The sequence below is a fragment of the Callospermophilus lateralis genome, unplaced genomic scaffold (genome assembly GCF_048772815.1).
Source record: "Callospermophilus lateralis isolate mCalLat2 unplaced genomic scaffold, mCalLat2.hap1 Scaffold_63, whole genome shotgun sequence".
In the NCBI taxonomy this organism is placed as follows: Eukaryota; Metazoa; Chordata; class Mammalia; order Rodentia; family Sciuridae; genus Callospermophilus; species Callospermophilus lateralis.
In genome coordinates this window covers 11656026-11677456 of record NW_027514713.1, presented here as the reverse complement: position 1 = coordinate 11677456, position 21431 = coordinate 11656026, and the positions used below count along the sequence as shown (strand labels likewise).

Here is a 21431-nt window from a genome sequence, read left to right as displayed (position 1 = left end):
TTTCTATTTGATGACCTGTTCTTTTTTTCTTCCTTGTATCTTTCTAATAGTTTAAATATTTTTAATTATTTTCCTCATCCCCTGTATAAGCTTGATGTAATCATATATTATAATGGAATTATAATTATATAATTATAATTTTATTCATCTTCTCATATTTTAAAGGCCATGGTATATATTCTGGATTTAATAAAAACCTGACATAGATTAATAGGTTTATTATTTTTTTTATGGGCTTTAAGTAGCTCCTGAATCAGATAACTGTTGTGGCATTGTATGTTAGTACTTCATATACTGTGAACTCCACAAGACATTCATTCAATTTATACACATATTTAAAGTTTCTGTAGTTCTGCATTCTACACTGTTGGTTTCTCATTTGAAATTATTTTCATTCTATTTGAACATTGTCCTTTAATGATAGATTTGATTAGTGTATCAAAGGTAGTACAAGGATAAACAGAGAATAGTATTTTATTCACTAAATATTGCTACCTTTATAATCTGTATTAGGTTGACATGAACTTCATGATTAGAGTTAAAACCAGTTTCCATTTTTAAAGGATCTTTCTTTTGGCTACTGAATTTTGACTGTTACTTAGTTTTAGCAATTTTAAAATATCCAATTAATTACCATCTGTTTTAAATTTTTTCTTTAAGGAGTCCATTATCATTGTTGTTTGGTCTTATCCCTCCGCTAGTTTCTGTAGTCCTTTCTCTGTTTTTTTAACAGTTGTATTGGGAAGTGCCTAGGTGTAGTTTTCCCCACCCCACCCACTTTTCCTCTTTCAGTTATGTTGTTTGGGACCATTAAACACTTCTTGAATTTTCGAGTCTTTTTCTAAATGTTGATTTTACCTCATTCTCTCTTCTGATTATAATAATGCATATTAGAATTTGATTTCCCCTGCCTCCTACATTCTGGGTTTACTTCTTCTGGATATTTTCTTCTGACCTGTGTTAAAAGCGCTAGGATTTATTTTACTTCCCAAATCTGCTGCTAAAATCATTCATTGAGTTTAGGATTTTAAAAAATTCAGGGTTTAAAATATTATTTTAGTTGTAGATGGACACAATATTTTATTTTTATAGGATTTTTTTAAGAGAGAGAGAAAGAGAATTTTAATATTGATTTTTTAGTTTTTGGCAGACACAACATGTTTGTTTGTATGGGGTGCTGAGGATTGAACCCGGGCTGCACGCATGCCAGGCGAGCACGCTACCGCTTGAGCCACATCCCCAGCCCGACACAATATTTTATTTATTTTATGTGGTGTTGAGGACTGATCCCATTGCCCCACACATGTGGGGCCCGTGCTTCACCACTGAGCCACAACCCCAGTCCTATTTCAGTACTACAGCTCAAACCCAGGACCTTGAGCCATGTGCTCTACTATTGAGCTACCTCCCCAGACTCCTTGCTCTTTCTCATAAGGGACTAGGGTCTTACTGCTTTCCAAGCTATCTTTAATCTCATAATTCTGCCTCTGCCTCCTGAGTATCTTCGACTGTAGGTAGGTCACCACACCCAACTATTTCTTGGTTTTATAGTTTCTAATCCTTTGACAAAATTCATAATCTTTTTTTTCCTCTTTTGTGGTGCTGGGGTTTGAACCCAGAGCCTTGTGCATGCAAGGCAGCACTCTACCAACTAAACTATATTCCCAGCCCTGAAATTCATAATCTTGACTTTACTTTTTTGACTATATAAACCACAGTGATTTTAAAACATGTGTGGATAACCCTCCCTAGCCAGGCACTTGGGTTGTGAGACAGTGAGTTGCCTGCACATTAGACAAGAGTACAGGAAGAGTCTGGGTGAGAACAAAAGGTCTGAATAAAGGACTGCAGGGGATAAAGATGACTGGGAATTAGCTACTATTGGCTTTGGAACTCACTGCTTCTTATATACCACTTTTCTGTGGGATTTTTTCTCACAGAATTTTGTCTTATGGAGTGCCTGGTCAGTTTTGATTGGCCAACATTGTTGTGATAATTATAGATGAGACGAAGTTATCTTCTTATAGAAAAGTGTTGAGGTTACTTTAGTAAGATTGTCACTTCAAACTTAGCAATTAAGATAATTCAAAAATGACTTGTCTTTTCAATGTTTCAGTATTGTTCCTTTTGGATTTTTTGCCTGTTCATAACTTAAGTGTGCAGTACTTTCTAATCTAAACTCAAAGGCTAGGGCTTTTATTAAGGGTCTCTTTATTGGTAGCCTCTTTTTTCCTCTAAGCCCAAAAATTTAATGAAGGCTTGGTTCAGACTCATATCTTTGTGTTATCTTCAATAGGAGAAAAGTACCTTAAAGTGCCAGCCTTACTTGTAATTCTGAGATTTCTTTTTCTAATGGATCTTGGCCACATACATATATCTTCACTGACTTTTTAGCTTGGATCCCTTCAAACACAATTTTATATTCTTATAAAGATGTTTGGATTGTTCTTAGTGTTCTCAGACTAACTCTTTGATAATTGGAAACAAAATTCTCTCTGTCCTTCAAGATTCAGTTTTCTCCATATTCCTTCTTAAGCCAGTGGGGAAAATTATTATATTCATTTAGGCATCATTTATACCTGAAACAGTGAGCTCTTTTATTCTTTAGCATCTTACAAGGTAACTAGTATATTATAGCCACTCATAAAATACTTGCTGAAGAATTAAATGAGAAGCTATATAAGAATATATAATCCCCTTTTTCTGTTTGGTATCAGTAATCCTTTTTTACTGTAGTTCTTCTGATTTATGGAAAATTAAGTTTCAAGTTAATTATCTTTTGAATTGGAACTAGGGCTAAAGTAGTACAAGGATAGCAGAAAATAGTATTTTTTAAATCATTAAATGTGGCTACCTTTGTGTCAGTAGATGAACATCTTGAGTTTCATGATCAGAGTTAAAACTTGTCAGTAGATAATACTCTGATAGTGGGTAAGTTTGGCTTCTTTTTCTGGTTGATAGACATTATCAAAACTCAGATTTGTCTTTTTGCTTAATTTACAATTCTTTTGAAATAGATATCTAAAGTGTGAAAAATGTTCTGTGGTTAATTGCATAGCTAAAAGACATATTCTAGAAGATTTTTTCTTTGACTGACTATATCTTTATTATGGTACCAGTCTTGGATTGAGAAAAGAGTTCCTCCATGACAAAGATAAACTTAGTGTCCTACCCATGGCAGAAACTAGAAAAGAATTATCCCCTGCTTTATCCTAATATGATTAATTATGTTAAGTTGATCAGTCCTGATCTTCCACATTGAAGTAAAGTGAGTTTTTATCATCTTACACACAGGAGACTTGCCCTTGGGGCACATGTTGTTTTCACATTTATTTTATTTACTGGTAAGTAGAGAATTAAGAGGAGAAGTTAGAAAATGTATGTGATTTGCCAGAGTTTGATTTATGAAATTGCAGGTTTGAATTCCCATTTTATGTGCCTAAGCATTTTATAGAATTGTGGGAAGTGATATTCACAAAGGAAAACTTTTGATTTGATAACTGGCTTGATTTTAGGAAACTGAGTCAAGAAGAATGTGAGAGACTAGAAAAAGAGCAGCAGCTGTCAGCTGCAGATGAAAAGGTGGTTTCCGCTGTACAGGAAGTTAAAAATTACAAGTGAGTTCAGTTTCTAAAGGAGGGTGTCAATGTCTAATGAATTAGTGTTAGCTTTCTTTTTAATCTTTTTTTTACATTATGTAGATAGAAGAAAATAGCATGGAAGTATAAATAACGAGAGGATATGAACACATTCATTTCACACAGGAGAAAAAATAAATTTCAACTTAACAAATGAAAAATGTTAACAAAAATTTACTTGTAGCCAATGGGCAAGACCATAGGGAACTTGGTCAATGCAAACAGTTCTGGGGGTTTTGTATGTTGTAGTAATTCTTTAAGAAATCAGTTTTCTGTGTGTTATATCAAGAAACACAAAAGTGTGGCATTTGATAGACCTTGGAAATCTTCTATGGATATAATTTGAAAAAAAGAAAAAAAGTTTTAAGGAGGAAGATATTTCTAGCAGAATTACTTGAGAACACACTGATGAACAGTTAAGTTATAATTATAAATTATAATTTATCAATTCAGAATCTCTAGCAATTAAATGATAAAGAAGTTATTAGTATTAGGTTTTTATTTTATTTATTTATTTATTTATTTATTAATTTTTGGTGCTTTACTACTAAGCTACATCCTTAGACCTTTTTTTTTACTTTGAGACAGGTTCTCAGTTGCATAGGTTCCCACTTAATTGCTGAGACTGACCTCGAACTTGTGATCCTCCTGCCTCAGCTTCCCAATCATTGGGATTACTGGCATGTGGCATTGCACCTGGCCTGTAGTATTAGTTTTGATCACACTGGATTCATATAACTATAGAAATGTTTTTCTTATGTATGATAAAAGTCTTTAAAAGTATAGCTGATGGAATAAAGGGAAAATGGTCAGAATGTTTCAAATTGTATTCAATTGTTGTAATTCTTAGGCAGAGAATTGAAGAGTTGGAAGAAGAATTACAGAAAACTGAGCGCTCATTTAAAAACCAGGTAGTAATTAATACTGTCCTGTAGTTGCAGAATTCTTTGATATCTAATACAGACAATCTAATACAGACAATTATAGGCTATTATAATGAGTCCCTAAAAACATTTTTTTAATGTGTTGTCTTTTTCAGATTGCTATGCATGAGAAGAAAGCTCATGATAATTGGGTAAGATTTTTTCCCCCTTTTCTTTATTTTTTGCATAGCCTACCGCAACTGAATTTGAATATTTTCTCTTTAATAGCTCAAAGCTCGTTCTGCAGAAAGAGCTATAGCTGAAGAGAAAAGGGAAGCTGCTAATTTGAGACAGAAGTATGTGATTTTTGTGTCTTACTGTATGTTTTATAGTGTTTTAAGGTTATGCTAGATATTATCTATGATTGCTGTTTCATAATTCAGCCCATTCTTTCTCAATATTCAAGACTACTGGAAATGACCCAAAAGATGGCAATGCGGCAAGATGAACCTGTGATTGTAAAACCAATGCCGGGGAGACCAAATTTACAAAATCCTCCTCGGAGAGGTAGGGAGAACTTTGTAAAAGGAGCTATTTTATTTCTTGGTGCAGAATGTATGTAAATTACTTTTTATTTCTGTGCGTAAAGGTTATGAAATAATCTGAATGATTTGCTAAAGCGGGAGGTGTGGGGGTTGGTGTCAGGGAGAAGGCTGCCTTAAAGTAGTAACACGGCATTGTTGTCTTAAGGTCCACTGAGCCATAATGGCTCTTTTGGTCCATCCCCCGTGAGTGGTGGAGAATGTTCCCCTCCACTGACAGCAGAGCCAACTGGGAGACCTCCTTCTGCTACTCTTAATCAAAGAGATATGCCTAGAAATGGATTTGGTGAGCATTCACATGTTGATTTATAGTAAACTGCTTCAAGGTTTTGGTTTTTTTTCCCTTTTGAATATTCTAATGAAAACATAGAATTTGGGCCTGTACAATATATAGAAGATAATTTCTTACTTTATCTTAGTGAATGATTTCTGTAAAATCTTTTCTAGAATAGAAAACATTTTTTTTTCTGGAGGTCCCTGTATTGTTTTTTTCTTTTAAATTTTACACTGTGAAGTGTAAACCTTTATCTTTAAATTAAATCTCTATGGTGTTCCTTTCCCAAATATTATAAAAGTAGCCTTAAACTTTATGTAGCATACATATTTCCAATATGAAATACTGAGTCTTATTTCCAATTCTAAATAGGACTGTAGTCTTGGTAAGATTGGAAGTCAGGTTATACAGACTAAAGAAAAGCCAACCTACACATACTTCAAGTCTATAGCTAAAAGTTTAGGACCAGTATGTATTAATTTGCTGTTCTATCAACCCAAGGCAGTTCTTTATTTTACTTAAGTCTCTTCATAAATTGTGATTTACGTATTGGGCAACCCATTTTTTAAAAAAAAATATTTTTAATTGTAGATGGTGTGGTGCTGAGAATCAAACCCAGTGCCTCACACATGCTAAGCAAACACTACAACTGAGCTATGACCCCAACCCCTGGGCAACCCATTTTTAATGTTGCTTTCTAGTTATTGTTGAACCCTGACCTGTCCACCAGTGGTTTATTTCTTCTGAAAAATACATACAAGGGCTCTGATCTTTCTTTCCCAAGGGTCAATGGATGGACCTTTACCTCGTACTCAATGGTCTTCTGAGGCATCTGGGAAACCCGTTGCCTCTGGTAAAGAGACCAAGTAATTTCAAAGAATCTGTAATTGTGGATGCAGGATTTTTATTCTTTTCATGTTAGAATAAGTCTGAATCCATTCTTTGATCTCTAACAGACCCAGGATGTGTTCCAGCTCACATGAACAGCAGCTCCAGAAGTTCTTCTCCAGCTAAGGTGACGGATGAGAGCAAGGTAAGTTCTGTAGTTACTGTGAATCACGTGGTTGTGCAGGAACATGTAGCTTTCCTACAGTACTTGCTCTTTGCTTTATCCTTCTTTGTGTTCTATTTGTACTATCCCATTTGGTTTTTAAAAAGCAAACTGTTCCCCAAGAACCTGAGACCCCCTCAGTTTCTACCATTACTTCTTTGACTGAGCATCCAGTTGGAGTAAGTACTTAGAGGTTGAGAACTGAATTGGGTTTTATTCTGTGCATTTCTGGGAAGGATATTCAGAGCATGACACTGATCTTCTTGCTTTAAACTGCATGCAATATTGAGCTTACTTTTCTCCTTAACTTGGAAATGTGGCTTAAGTGTGTACAACTATAATGAACTACAGAATGTGAAAAGTTATCACTCTAACTTTATATGGTGTTTTGTGTTGAATGTTCTAAGGCAAAGTAAATTCATTATAAATTATATAATTCATCATTTTTATTTTTGTTTGGAAGAATGCTATTTAAGAATTCCTCCATTTGAGCAAACCCTATTTTGAGTAATTTGAATTAGATTGGTATCAGATTTTCTGAAAGTGAAATACTGTTTCAGTGCAACAGTGATAATCTGAAATGACCTCTTGAGCCAGTCCCAAGCAATGGTCTCATTTGTTCACATAAGTGTATTCTCTTGTAACTGTGTTGTTATTATATCTGGTAGGTCTTCTGCAGCTCTATAATAAAATAAATTTTTAATTGTTTAGTTTCAAACCCACTACTCATAGGAAATGATAAATCAATATCTCAAATGGTGTACAGTAAATGAAAGTAAATATTAAAGCCTTGTCTTCCTAATTTGTGTATATAGCATTGTGTTGGAAAATACTTCTCAAGTTCCAGTGTATACATATTCCAGGAATATACATCTCTGGAGCAATCTAAGGGCAGCTTAGATAAGACCCCCAAACCCCTTTGTAGTAGAATATTTAAAAGAGAGCAAAGACCCGTTGTTAGAGAGGAGTAGAGGTGGGAAAAGCATGGCTTGGAGGCAAACCTGGGATTGAGAACCTTTAATATGCAGTGTGGCCTTCAACAATTATGATAATCCATTTGCTTTTGTTCCCTCTTATTTAAAACAAGACAGTCTACTTAAAGATCTCAGAGGTTGAATAATATATGAAAGACTTACTGAAGATACTCTGAATAGTAGCTATTATTACATGGGTAGAGAATGGATTTTTCATTTTATTCTGTTCATTCTTAATATGGAAGTAATGAGCTATTGTGATGAAAGGGAAGTGATGGGGAGGGGGGACTCCCTTTGAGATAGGTTGTAGTGAATACAGCATGACATACTGGTCAGAAATCACCTCTGTTAATAACCTCTGTCAGTCCTCTTGCCTTTCCCTTTCCTGTGCAGATATAATCAGTAACAAACTTCTCCCTCTTGTGGAATCCTTCTAACTTCTGTAAGCTGTCAGTGGGAATACACAGGAGGGGTGGGTAGAGTTTTGTTGCACTGATGGTGTTCTGTGGACAGGTGCCTGTTTTGAGTTTTAGCTTTTATCGGTGTTGGTACTTTGTCTTAATACATAGGAATTTTAAAACTTTTAACTGCTTTCCAATCTTAAATTGCAGGTTAATATGGCTATGAAAGGGCCCCCTCCTTTCTCAGGGGTACCCTTCATGGGCCCCCCTATGGGACCCCCGATGGGACGGCCTCCACCACCTCCCTTTTGGTATGGACCGCCATTTCAGCTCGGTGGGCCTTTTGGGCCTCGGCCAATTCCTCCACCATTTGGTATGATGATCTGAACAGTAGTGATTGACTTCTAAATCACATTCTTCTTTCATTTATATTGCTTGCTAAAACAGTTGGTTGCTATCTCAGGTCTTAACAATGAAAGGATACAGCTGAGTACATTTTAACTTTTCCTCCAGTTTTCTGGGACATATGGGACACTACATAATCTTATACTGAGATAGGCAATAGCTATCTCATAGACAAGTATAAGGGGCTATATAGAGAAAAGCCAGAAATATTACTTCTGCAGATGTTTGTTGAAAATATGTTGATATGCACTGCAATAGATGGAAAGGTGGATGAGACACATGCCATAACTTAAAATTTTGTCACAGATATGAAAATCCTATAGCATAAAGTTTGTAATCACCCATAATGGATGCATAAGCAGTAGGTTATAGAATATAGAAAAGGAAAAGTCAAACCCTCCTTACCTTGAGAAAAGTCAGAGGGAAGTGTTAAAGAGGAGGATTTAACAGTGACCTAATAAATGTTGCTGATTTAATTAGGTGGCTGTGGAAGGCCTTTTCCAGGAGGGCATGCACCTTGATTCTGATGGCATGTGTAAAGTCCATTCTGAAATACTTCATAAATTTTTAATGGATACAGTAATAAATAGTGGGATTTCCTTTTATCAAAATTTCTTTGATGTAGTAAAGTTCTTATTTCATAATCTATCATCTTGTCATGGTAATATAGTACTTCCAAATATAAATGGAGCTCTTGTGAGATAGAAATAATTCTGCAATTATATAGTAGGGAAAGGAAAAAGATAAGCCTGGAGCTAGGTAGAGCCATGTTTAAATCCTTAATATGTTGCTTCATGGCTGGTTGGCCAGGCTATAACCTAAACTTGTTCCATTTCAGTTTGCCTCATCTGGCAAGTCAGGATGTTCACCAGTTGATGTTCTAGGCTTGGGAGAAATTAAAGACTATATTAACATACTTGAAATCACCCAAGTTCAGAAATTTCTGGGTATTTACATAACTTCCTTTTTATTTTCCAGGTCCTGTTATGCGTCCACCAATAGGCTTCAGAGAATATGCACCAGGTGTTCCACCTGGACAATGGGATTTGCCTTTTGACCCTCGTGATTTTTTTCCAGGACCTGCACCATTTAGACCTTTAGGCTCATTTGGCCCAAGAGAGTACTTCATTCCTGGTGCCCCATTACCACCTCCAACTCATGGTCCCCAAGACAATGGGCCACCAACTGCTGCCAAAGACTTAATGTCTTCAGGCTTTAAAGATGAACCTCCACCTACACCTGATTCTCAGAGTAGTGAGGGTTGTTCACAGGCCTTAAAACAGGGCCCATAAAATTAACCTCTGACACTTAGTCAGAAAGTGGACTATGAACTATTCATTGTGTTGAAGGATTATTGGCTTCAAAATATAAAAGTTTATTTAAATGGTTTATGTTTTTAGAATGAAGCTGCCTTGGCGCAGTATACATTTGGAGCCAAAATATTTTCCCCCTAAATATCCCCCACTTAAAGTAGAGTATCCTTCCAACTTTAAAATGTGCAATAAGGAATACCTTTGTTTTAGTTAATGTAGCATATACAATTGCTAAATGATTTAGAATGTCATAATTATGGACATTTCCTGTGGAAATGCTTTAAGAACATGTATTTCCATTATCCTATTTTTAGTGTATTCCAGTTGATAACAGAGAAATGGTGTTTTATAAGCTTAATTTTTCTCTTTATCTGGTCGCAGAGACTGTTACGCTAAAAATGTTTACTCAAAGATCATAAACTTCATTTTCCTTCTTGCTGAAGTTCTTTGTTGTAATAGTTCATAAAAAATTGTTTATTAATATTTCCCAAGTGTCTGTTGATTCATTGGATCGTCATGAGACTTTGTGCCATTGGGGAAGCATGTAAACTCACTCTCAGAACTGAAGATGGTGACTTGGCAGTATATTTCCTGTTGCTCACTGTTAAGGAGGCTGGACCTTGGTCAACTGTGGACTTATACAGAGGAATTTCTTTTACTTGTGAGAAGTCTTGTGGCTCTATTTTTGTAGCACATTCATGTACTTTTTTCTAACCACTGTCCATGTGAGAATGGTTTTCTGAGAATGAGTTTACATTAGTAGCAAGAGTTGTTTGACCTGAAGTTCTACTGCTTTTGCCATTATTGCATTATAACAGTAAAATATAGAGTGGTATGTTGTGTCTATAAAAAATAATGAAATTTCTTTTTAAAAAAATGTACACACACACTCTTCTCTTTCCCATACCTTGCCACTGATTTTCAAGGAATATGATAAAAAAAATTAGAAAAGTATAATCCTCTGAGAAAGAATGAATGAAACTCTAAGGCTTATAATGTCTTTAATCAGCAACTATGGGCTGAATTAAATTCTTTTTTTTACAGATACTCAAATATATTTTATTTAAAAATCATTTAAAGCAAGTCCTGAATCTGTAACTACTGTCTTTAAAACAATGTTTCTAAGAACTAGCTCTCCAGAGCTGTAATTTTAATTACAGCAATTTTAACAGTACATTTTAAGAGGTTTAAGATTTAAATAAAATTATAAAAGCCTGGTACTTTTGTTTACTGCTAGACCATATTCTTCCATTCTTTAAAGTTCTAGAAAGTAATAGGATTGTTGAAACCTAGAACATATCATTGTTCTTTTTATGTCCCCTAAGTATTCTCAAAATAGGGGCAAAAGCTTCAGTGTGAAACAAAATCTCTGTGAAACAAAATCTCTAAACTATTGAAGATGACTCAGAATCAAAAAGAATTTGAGTCCGTTAGGAAGAATTCAATCTACATAGCCTCCATTTAATATCAGAAGCAGCATCTGTGTGTAAGAGGAAAACCATATAATAGCTTATGCCATTTTTAACCATGTAAAATAAAATTTAAGTCACAAACACCAATTTTGAATGTATCTTTCAACCTCTACAGGACACAAGGCAATGCTGAAGTTACTATAACTTCTAATTTTAAAATAGAATTTAAATAAAGGTGATGTCAGCTAGGAAGATAGATTTTCAAGGAAAGGCGGATTTATTTTTTTATTCAAAGCAACAGTAGTTTTCCCTCTAAAGCCTTTTTTGTATTTATTCTATTAGTAAGCTATAACGCGTTCTACGTAGTTTATCTGAGCAATTCTGAACCCACCCATAGTTGCCTCTCCTTACAGCCACCTGATTGTACCACTTCTGTAGCAAAGCCCAAGGTAGCTGCCCATATACCGGTTGTGAGAGAATACTGTCCCTTGATTCAATTATACTTTTGTATCTCAAAAGTTTTAGAAGTCCTCTCCAGCAAATTGTGTTTGAGTTTAGTTACTAAAATCATTGTATTTGTGAAGCAGTAGTGTTTCAACCTGAAAGTATTACTGCTATAGTTGTAATTATTGTCCAGTGACTCATCCCCTCCCACACTAGAAAGTAAATTTAAACAACTAATTTGTGAGATACAGATTGTTTTGTGTTAACTGCTTCAAGATAAAACCACCTTTTTGGCGGGGGAGGTTTGGTCATTCAGGTCTGAATTAAAGCTAAACTAATGACAGTGTTCAATTTAAGTTTGTTTAATGCTGATGAAAGACATTCATACAAAGCATCCTCTTTTTTTTCATATAACCCCATTCTTTGGTGGCAGCTGGGGTTGTGGCTCAGTGGTAGAGTACTTGCCTAGTACAGGCAAGGCCCTGGGTTTAATCCTCAGCATCACATAAATAAATAGAGATTTAAAAAAAAGCATTCTTATGTGAAACATGCTAAATGTTTCTTCATATAAATGATCACTTTGAGGGGCTTGGGTTGTGTGTGAGGCACTGGGTTTGATCCTCAGCACCACATATAAATATAAAGGTACTGTGTCCATCTACAACCAAAAAAAAAGGTTTGTTTTTTTTTTAAATTATCACTTTGATATACATGTTTTACAGTCTATGAAAAAAACAGAAAGAACAATGTATCAGTTTTGCTACATTTTAATAGTAGATTTTAAGGGAGCAACTTCAAACATCAGTAATATCAAACAAAAAGGTACTGAGTACTCCACAGGGTACAGAGTGCTGCCAAGCACCTTGGAAAGTTTTCATGACATGGAGAAGATGAGGCCCTTCTCTTGAAAAGTTTACAGTCTGGAAATTTTGACTACTCAGAGTTTCAGTTGAGTGAACATTTTATTAAGGCAAATTCTTCATTTCCTAGAACTACTGTAGACTGAACTATTTTTGCACTTGTGAAATTAACTCAATCCAGATGAAAGAAAAGACTAAATTTGGTTGAGAATTCTTTCAGGCTCATATAGTTTTATTAACATTCATCTAGTAACCAAAATTGACCTAACAGACAACTGAAAAATTAAAGACTAGATCTCTTGAAGTGCAAGGGCTAAAATAACTGTTATTCGTTTTAAAAAGCAAACAGATGGTATGATTAGGGTTTACACTAGCTTAAAAATAGGCCAAGTATTGCATTCCCTTCATGCATTGTTCATTTAAAATAGTGAATATTAAAATACATGGGTTCTACATGTAACCCACAAAAAAGCTCCTCACAAATCTTTATGTTCTGTGTATCAAATATCCAACTTGTGTACTATGAAAGTTTTATTTATGTCTCATCATTAAAAGTAATGTAAATGGTGAAATTATAATAGGCTAATGACCTGCATATTTTCATATGAATGTCAATATATCTAAATAGGAAATAAATGGCAGTTGTATCTACCTATATTTAAAAAAATAGAATATCTTTCCAGATTTTGCATACTCATCACTTTATAAAGACAAGGTATGCAGGTTTTAAGGTTTCACAGTCAGTTGTCAGAAAAACAGCAGTTGTTCCTGCAGTATCTCATTAGCATCTGACTCAGTTATTTTTAGATGACATGATTTAAACCCACCCAAAAATTTGTAATTATTCTGAGAGAGATGGTTTTAATGTTAACCCTAGAATCATTAATGTTAACCCTAGAAACAATAGCAATGTGATGTAGAACAACTAATCAACATGACTAAAAATATGCTCACTTTCAGAAAAACAATCTGGTCATCTGGAAAAAAATCACAGTTACAATCTGGGGGGCACTCCCATATAAGATATTGATCTGGTCAAGGCACACTATTTCTAAGTAGAACTATCAGATGAGGGTGAATTTAGGCCAGCTCTAAGGAATAGCCTATAAGACAGACCATAACTGATCCAATTTCCTTTCAAAGCAATCTGGTACTATCCTACCCACTTCAATTCAAAAGTTTGAAGTTAATTCAAATCAAAAGACCATATTGGAGCAAATGTGTAAACTCTAGCACATTCTTATTGCTGTATTTTAAAGTTTGAAGATGAGCATACCTACCACAGCAGTATTGTTCCAGGAAGCAGGGTAGGAACAGTGGTAAATTAGGAAAAAGACTATTAATTGCACAATTAATAGAAAAGTAAAAACATGTTTCAAAATCTACAATAAACCTTGTATCCAAAGGAGTCATAACAATGAGGTGCTGGACTTTAGTTCTGTGGTACAGCTTTGCAATGGACTCACTGGCCTATAGGTATGGCTTACTTCCTGCCTCCTGAAGAATGAATATGCTACCCAGAGCTATGATGGTTTCTACTGAGTGGTAAAATTCACAGAAATTCCACATTACTCATGTCAGAATCATTCCTTGTGCAAAGTTTGATGTAGATGAAGATAAAGTGGTTTCTTGGTCAATAACTGCAATTTCTTTTAAAGTCAGTGGGTTTCTTGTATCTGTAACCACAATAGAAAGATGATTGTTTAAAATACTTTGATGATTGATTTACTCCAATGTTACATCCTAGATAAGAGGGACTAAGAAGAAACATGAACTAGTAACCATTAGAACAGTATGAATCCTATATGTATATCACTTACAGTTCTATTACAATTGGCCCAGGTTTAATCTCATCCATTTCCATGAAAGCAAAACACTTGGTGCTGGTAAACGTTTTTTAAGGCTTGTAGTGTTTGAATTCAAAGAAGATAGATGCACCTAAGGAATTAAAACAAACCACATAAGCCAGAGACCACACATTTCTTATGTGTCACCAGAAGCCTTTGATTTTACAAAGTAACATGTGTCAAACAGCCTGATGACACAACTGTTGATAACTCACTGTGGCTGTCACTCCAAGATCTTCTACCATGTCTGAGTGACATTTCTCCATATCATTTAATTCTACAAAGTATAACAAAATTGTATAGCAAGAATGTAAGTTATGTACACAGGTAGAATCATAAACTACCAAAGAATATAAAATATTAAATACCACAAGAAAAACAGAGGTTACTTAAGTATCAGCAGTACCTATAGAAATGGTTTCAATAAGCACCTATATTAGAATAGAAATTTAAAAGAGTTCCTTTGATATTTTATTTCTCTCCCTCCTGAAACCACCATGCCCAGATTGTCCTTTCCATATTCTTACAAACTAACTGCCAGTTATAGTATCTTTTTACCCAATGCATCTTTTTGAAAGAAAAAAAAATGATTCCTTAACTGTTAGAAAGTAATCATTAGGTTCCTAAAAGGACTTAAGGTAATTATTAGAGAACCTGCTTCCTTAACTCTGTATTATGAGAAATACTTCCCTGTCAAATAATATTTAACCACATTATTAGACAACTAGATAATGCAACTGCTAATTCTCATATTTTAAAAAAAATTGTTGATTTGACTTTCTTTAAGTCAATATTCATAACTCTGTGACATAAGATCTTGTTTTAAGTACACTATCAACACAAACTCAGATAAATACTGTCCTTAAGAAGTCCTTAAGAAGTCAATAACTGATAATTACAAACTTTTGGTTAATTTTTCAATATGCTTCTGGAGCTCAATGTCCACATTAAAATGAACATATGTATCTTCTTTTCTTGAAGCCACAGGAGTATCTTGCACAGGAGTTAAATCTATGCCATTCAGATCTGGAGAAACAAATAAGTTTCTGCTTATGAGCATTCACATATACAGATGGAAAATCTAGAAACTGCAAAGATTACAGTTCCTAAAGAGGCATGGAAAGAGCTGAGAGGAGATTCTCAGCCTAAGAGATTCCTATTTGGTGTGAGCAAGTATGTGAGAGTTGTTGAAGTTCATGGGGTATGTGGAGAGAAATGAATATAGACTGGATAGGAGACCTATGAAGGGGACAAGGAAGCCTTTACATGACCAAGTGGACAAAACTTGATCTTCATAGTGAAGTGGTAAAAAGAACAAACATGTTTTCCTTAGGGAATAGCCCACTATATTTTTCTATGCAAAAAAAAAAAATCTGGAGTATATAATTTGCCACAATGGAGCTCTGCCACCAATTTCTAACTTTGATCAAGTATATGGCTTATTTAGAAAAGCCTTTAAACCTAACCTTATAATTTCCCTGTTAAGAACCAAAAATGGATGAGAACAGCCAACAAAAACCCTTTTGTTAATGAATAATTTTTCATATATATTATCTAAATTCTGGTTATACTGTTTACAACATACCATGAATTTACAACAACCAGATTGTACGTTACATATAGTTTTAATTTTCTGGGTTTTAAAATCTCAGTTTAATCAAATTCAACATGGACTCATTTAATAACTCCTCAGTGTTTATGTGTTATTCATTTATGAGTCTCAAAAAGCTCAAAAACAATTTAGTACATTTAATAATTAAAAAATATTTACATAAAAATATTTCAGTTTAACATATGCAAAGGTAACTTAACATTTACAACATCATTAAATATTTTTGTGTTTTAAGTATACTTTCTGAATGAGTATGCAGTTTTACAAATGGTCTATCAAACAATGTAAATATTTTCCAGTATACTATATATTTGATAACTGGTAACATCGGAATTTAAAAGTGTACCAGTATTAGTGCTGTGGATTATGTTCTTTAAATTAATCTTTTTCTTTGTGGTCATATTTTTCTTTTAATTAGCACTAATGAACCCATGGATCTGACTTTATTTCTGCAATTGATAAAAGTTCCTCCATTTATTTTCAGCACTGATCTGTTCCTTTGGTGCAAAACTACAGATTAAAATAAGCCATTTGTAATAACTATAGTTATTTCTGTAAAATGGTATAATTTATTCCTTAATCACATCATCATCCCACAGGATTGCTTTCAGGGCATGGATGTTATGGACGCACCCTACTTCCCTGTTCCCTGATTTTCATCTGCCTCTGTAGGACTCACCTATGTAGATACCTCAGTAGCACAGGAAGAAGAGGGGCTGAAGCAGGAGAGATGGGAAAACAGGACATGGGGCTTTGTGTAGAAAACTACACACCCATAGAAGGTGAGGAGTGCTATTGTTAATCTACATCCTGAAGGCTGTAGCTGCTGTTAATGACAATGTGTATGTTTAGTCCGCACATTAGCTGGAATCTGAAGAGCAAAAATCTATACAAACTCAAAAGCAAGTAGGAAATATATTTTGTAAGTCTTTCAGAACTATGTTCTGTTATGATCTCTTCTAGGATTTTGCCTCATTATAGAATGCATTAAAGTAAGTTGTCACATATACAAGACCATCCCCTGTCAAAAACTTGCCAGTTATTTACCCTTTACACTAACTATAATATAGGGATCGATGCACTGTCCAGCATCTTTCAGACCAATTTTCTCAATGCTGATAGTGAGTAATGTCATTCCCGGTTCTGATGGCAACCTTGGTAATAAAGTACCTGGCAACAGAGAAACCTCAATAAAAGTTAGCTCCACCAATAATTCAGAGTAAATACTTTGACAAACAGAAGATATAGCCTACCTCTTAAGAACTAGCTAGGCATTATGTATTTTTATTTCCAAAATTCATGAACATCTGATTTATACTTTTTTAGAAAAATATTTAATTTTACACATAATATATCTGCATTTCCCAACCATACAATCACCTTTAAGCAGAAATAATAATTTCTATAATAATAGTGTATAGTATGTATAATAAAAGTTTGTTAAAAACATCACTTGAGGAAGCCCAATTATACATAATAGTATAATATGCTCACATAATATTTATATTCCATATGTACTTCTATATTATACTCAGCATCTTAATATGAAGTGGTAGAACAAAGACAAGAAAAGCTTTTAAAATACTTGTTATTCTGTTCTAAAGTCTGAGACATTTAATATCAGAGTTGATCAATACATTCTTTTCTTTAGTTACTCCTAATAAAGAATAATTTACAATTTGATATTTATGTTTTAATTTAACTATATAGTCTAACTTCTATTCTTCATTCTATTTTGTATGATTTATTCTCAGAAATTAGTACTATACAGACTGCCATATAAAAGGGCCATTTGTATAACTGAACATTTTCCCCAAAACCAACTAAAATTTTTAAAACTAAAAACCCCCCAGAACAACATGACAACATTCACCCACCAAAAACATATGAAGGAAGAAAACTGTTCAGTATGTTCCCTTTTTTGAAACTACCAATAGAGAACAGATGCAAATAAGCTGATTTTAATCAAGTATGTATACAGAACCTCAAAATACATTTAACAAAAGATTTTGGTTGATGTTTTTCAAGTTTCTATTCATCAATGTGTTATGCTACTTTTAATGATGAGTTATTCTTTATATATTAAGAATGTTGGGTTGGGATGTAGCTCAGTGGCAAAGTGTCTGCCTTGCATTTGCAAAATCCTGGATTCAACCCCTAGTTCCAAAAAAGACAAAAAAAGAACCCACCCTACCCCACCCCCAAAACCCCCAAGAATGTTACCTCTTTTATGTCTTACCTCTTTACTACCCTTTATTTGACAGTCAAAAGACGATTGCTTTACAGCTTTCAAAGTCTTTTTGATGTTAAATTATTTTTTTCCAAGTTGATATTAAACTTGTTGTTACTTTGGGGTGAGTCAATTTTATAACCTGTCATCATCTAGATCTTTCAGTTGAAATGGTAGGGCTGATGCTACATTCCTTACCAACAATCTTTTTGCCTGAGACTACACAGTAAGGTTTAATGTAATCATTATGCTTCGAACAATTTAATATGGAGGCAGTGATTGCAAGTCTGAATTTCTTGTTTAATTCAAGGTAGAATGTCAAACATTGTGCTCCATGAAGAAGGAAGCTGACTGTAATTAAGATCATAGATTACATAGAAAGGTGCCTATTTAAGGTGTTTCAGAATGGTCTATGATGTGCTCTCTCTCTGCATGGTCAACTCCTGCATACTCAGTGAGTCCTAAATCTGGCTAGATTTATTGAACTCCCTCAGCCCTTCTTTTTGCCAACCTATGACATTGGTGCACATCTCTAATCATAATCATGTGCTTTTGGCTCTGTCTTGCTGACTACACAATAAGCATCCTGAAAGGTGTGGGAACTGTTCCTTTTGTAGTATGCACAAGGAATAAACAGATCTTTGTTGAAGAAATATTTTATTTAATGAATGACTGAATTTCTAGTTCTAGAGGTTATCATGCTATAGTAAACAAATGGCTAGAGAATCTATATCAATGAGTGAAGAAATAATAAACATAAAAGAAGATCAAATACTAAAATAATACCATACCATCTATAGCTCCCAGGTTAGATGAAAAAGGTTGCATGTTTTTGCCACAAAGATAAAACCATGATAGTTGTAAATTGAGCCAATGCATTAAAAGGAAGATTTCTAAGTGAAGAATTAACATATCCAATTTCATAGTGTAATATGAGAACAAGTCAAGTAAATTCATAAAATCTGAAGACTAACAAGGATAAGAAAGAAATCACTACACACAATCCAGTGTAAACTGTGCTATTCCAGCTAGATCATCTGCTCTCAGATCTAGAGCAAAGATCAGAAGAAATGTTCTTCCACATGGAATTGATATGTAAATAAGAAATAGCTAACACTTGTGAGCATTTTTGATGTGCCATGTACTGTCCTAATATCATTTTTGAAGCAAAACTCAAACACAGTTTGTTGTAATTAGTAACCCTAATATTACCAGTAGATGTATGACTACTTGGATTGAATGTTTGTATGTGAATACCAGATTTCATGTATTTTTGAAAATATCATTTCAATCCATTATTTAAAATAGTAAACTATTATACTTTTTATTCACCGTATGGTCTATTCATGCATCATCTCTATATACGTAGACCCAGGGTACACCTATTTTTATCCCCAAACTCTGAATGATAGGGTTTCAAAACATGCTCCCAGAAATGGTGGAAGAAATATGCATGTCACCTGCTCCATGTATTCTTTTCATCACCTCATCTTCTGGACACAAAATGCAAAACTCACACTTATCTTATATTTCTACTAAAGCCTAATTTTAATGACAGCATGAATAACTAAAATTATCTACATCTGCATTGCCTATTGTTTTCAAATTTCAATCCTACGGTGAGTATACACTTGTTTCTTCCTAGAATAGTGTATTCAACCATCCCCCTGTTGAAAATATCCCTGATCTTATCACTCATTTTATACTTTGCCCGATCTCCTAACATCCCTATGGATATTTATTTCCCCAAGTGCCTTGTTTTGACTGACTCTTCTTGTGTGCTTACATTCCCATTTACACTCCAATGGAAATTCATTGGATTGCAAAAAGGGCCTTTAGTTCAAATCCTAAACTCACTCTTCTTCCTTACCCTAGTCTGGAATCCTGCCTACTCTCTCTATTTCACTGGAAGTTCTCTTTTACATTCAGTAGTCCCAGGTACAAGATCTTATGCCATTGTATATGGATTTACAGGATTCATCTCTGCAGAACATAATTAAAAACTATGTATCCAAATCAAGGGCCCAACACCCTTTTGTGCTTCAGATCTTACCTACTTTTCTATTTTCATACTTACATTTCACCTTACATTCATAAAATCTGAAGACTAACAAGGATAAGAAAGAAATCACTACACACAATCCAGTGAAAACTGTGCTATATCCCAGTTGCCTAATACCCGTATTCATCCAGCAGAATGACTCCTAACCCAAATCGAACATGATATGACCCTTAACCATACTCTGTTCCCTCAATCTATTTTCACATAACAGCAGGTCCTTTGTTGATCTTGCCATACAGGTATGTAGGGAATCCTACAGCTGCTGAGAAGCTCAAAGGTATATGCCAAAATGATTCCTGGAGCAAATGTAGGCAGCTAGGTAGGACCTGTGAGGTCTAAAGTAAACTTCCATGGCCAACAACCCAGTCAGGATGAAGGGATGTGGCTGAATCAGCCTCTCTCTTCTCAATGCAGGGAAGATGGACACAATCAGGCCTGTGTGGATTGCTGATCCCAGGCTCCTAGGGTATATAGAGCTTTATGTCTTGTGAAAATGTCACAGGAAGGTGGGGCAGCCTCCATCTCATGGGACCCTTGGAAACAATTGTTAGGACAAAGTGGTTGCCAAGGCAATGACCTCATTCACTTCCCTGAAGGAGGTGACCTCACGTCACTTCCTTGGTGATGGAACTCTCTGAACTTGGGATCCAGGAGGCAAGGCACCCAGAGGCAGTTACAGTCCCATTGGGCTCACTTGTTTGTCTGTACCAAGGCCAGAGTCATCCTTTCTTGGCACCTAGTGATGTGTGGAGAGCCAAATGCCTTAAATGGTCTGAACAGGGACCTTTCCTGAGAAAAAAGTGTTGGCTCATTGCTGGCTCCTGACAACTACACAGAGATGGCCAAGGAGACCAGAGCTGAGACAGGGCAGGCCACAGCTGGGGAACATATTTTCACCTACCATTCAGAGGACAGAGTGGATAGATGCAGACCAAATACAGGGGCGGTTTGTGTGTCTTAGTGGGTGTGTGTTGCAATTTGTCATTTTGTCTCATGTTCTGAGAACATGAAGGAAAAAAGTTTTGTTGTTGTTGTTGTTGTTGGTTTGAAATGGGCTGTAGACTAGTGAGTCTTTCTATGTCAGTGGATCCCACTGGGTTTGTGTTTACAGAGAGTAGAGAGAAGAATGCAGCCGTGAATGTGTCCTGTCTAGTGGAAATCTTTGCAGGACTTCTCATGGCCAATTTATGAATGGACTGCTGCTTGCCTTGCAGATGGGCAACACCTACCAAGATCCTAAGTTCCTGTATTCTTCCTGAATTTTGGCCACTCTCTGAAGGGGTTCGTGGTTTTGTGTCCAAGATGTGTACCACCTTCAAGCTGGGTGACATGCCCATGGACTGGATTGCTGAAGGGAATGCCAAGCATCTCAGAAAACTCAAAAATTAGCATGACTGGTAAGGATCTCTCTGGAGAATCCCTGCTTGGATAAATGGCAACCCA

The 21431-nt window shown here is 35.1% G+C and overlaps 1 protein-coding gene and 1 pseudogene across 1 annotated transcript in view; one reads left to right on the top strand and one right to left on the bottom strand.

Annotated features, from left to right (window-relative positions):
* Positions 1 to 9500, top strand: part of LOC143389688 (transport and Golgi organization protein 1 homolog) — a 39789-nt gene extending 30289 nt beyond the window's left edge. The window contains exons 19-29 of the mRNA XM_077108379.1: positions 3516 to 3617; positions 4489 to 4549; positions 4678 to 4713; positions 4790 to 4857; positions 4968 to 5068; positions 5252 to 5389; positions 6162 to 6230; positions 6334 to 6410; positions 6536 to 6607; positions 8014 to 8176; positions 9187 to 9500. Of these exons, the coding sequence (XP_076964494.1) occupies positions 3516 to 3617; positions 4489 to 4549; positions 4678 to 4713; positions 4790 to 4857; positions 4968 to 5068; positions 5252 to 5389; positions 6162 to 6230; positions 6334 to 6410; positions 6536 to 6607; positions 8014 to 8176; positions 9187 to 9500 (1201 nt within the window). The remainder of the gene's footprint in view (positions 1 to 3515; positions 3618 to 4488; positions 4550 to 4677; positions 4714 to 4789; positions 4858 to 4967; positions 5069 to 5251; positions 5390 to 6161; positions 6231 to 6333; positions 6411 to 6535; positions 6608 to 8013; positions 8177 to 9186) is intronic.
* Positions 9501 to 13759: 4259 nt separating this feature from the next.
* LOC143640806 (axin interactor, dorsalization-associated protein-like) lies at positions 13760 to 16867 on the bottom strand (annotated as a pseudogene).
* Between the last annotated feature and the right edge of the window lie 4564 nt (positions 16868 to 21431).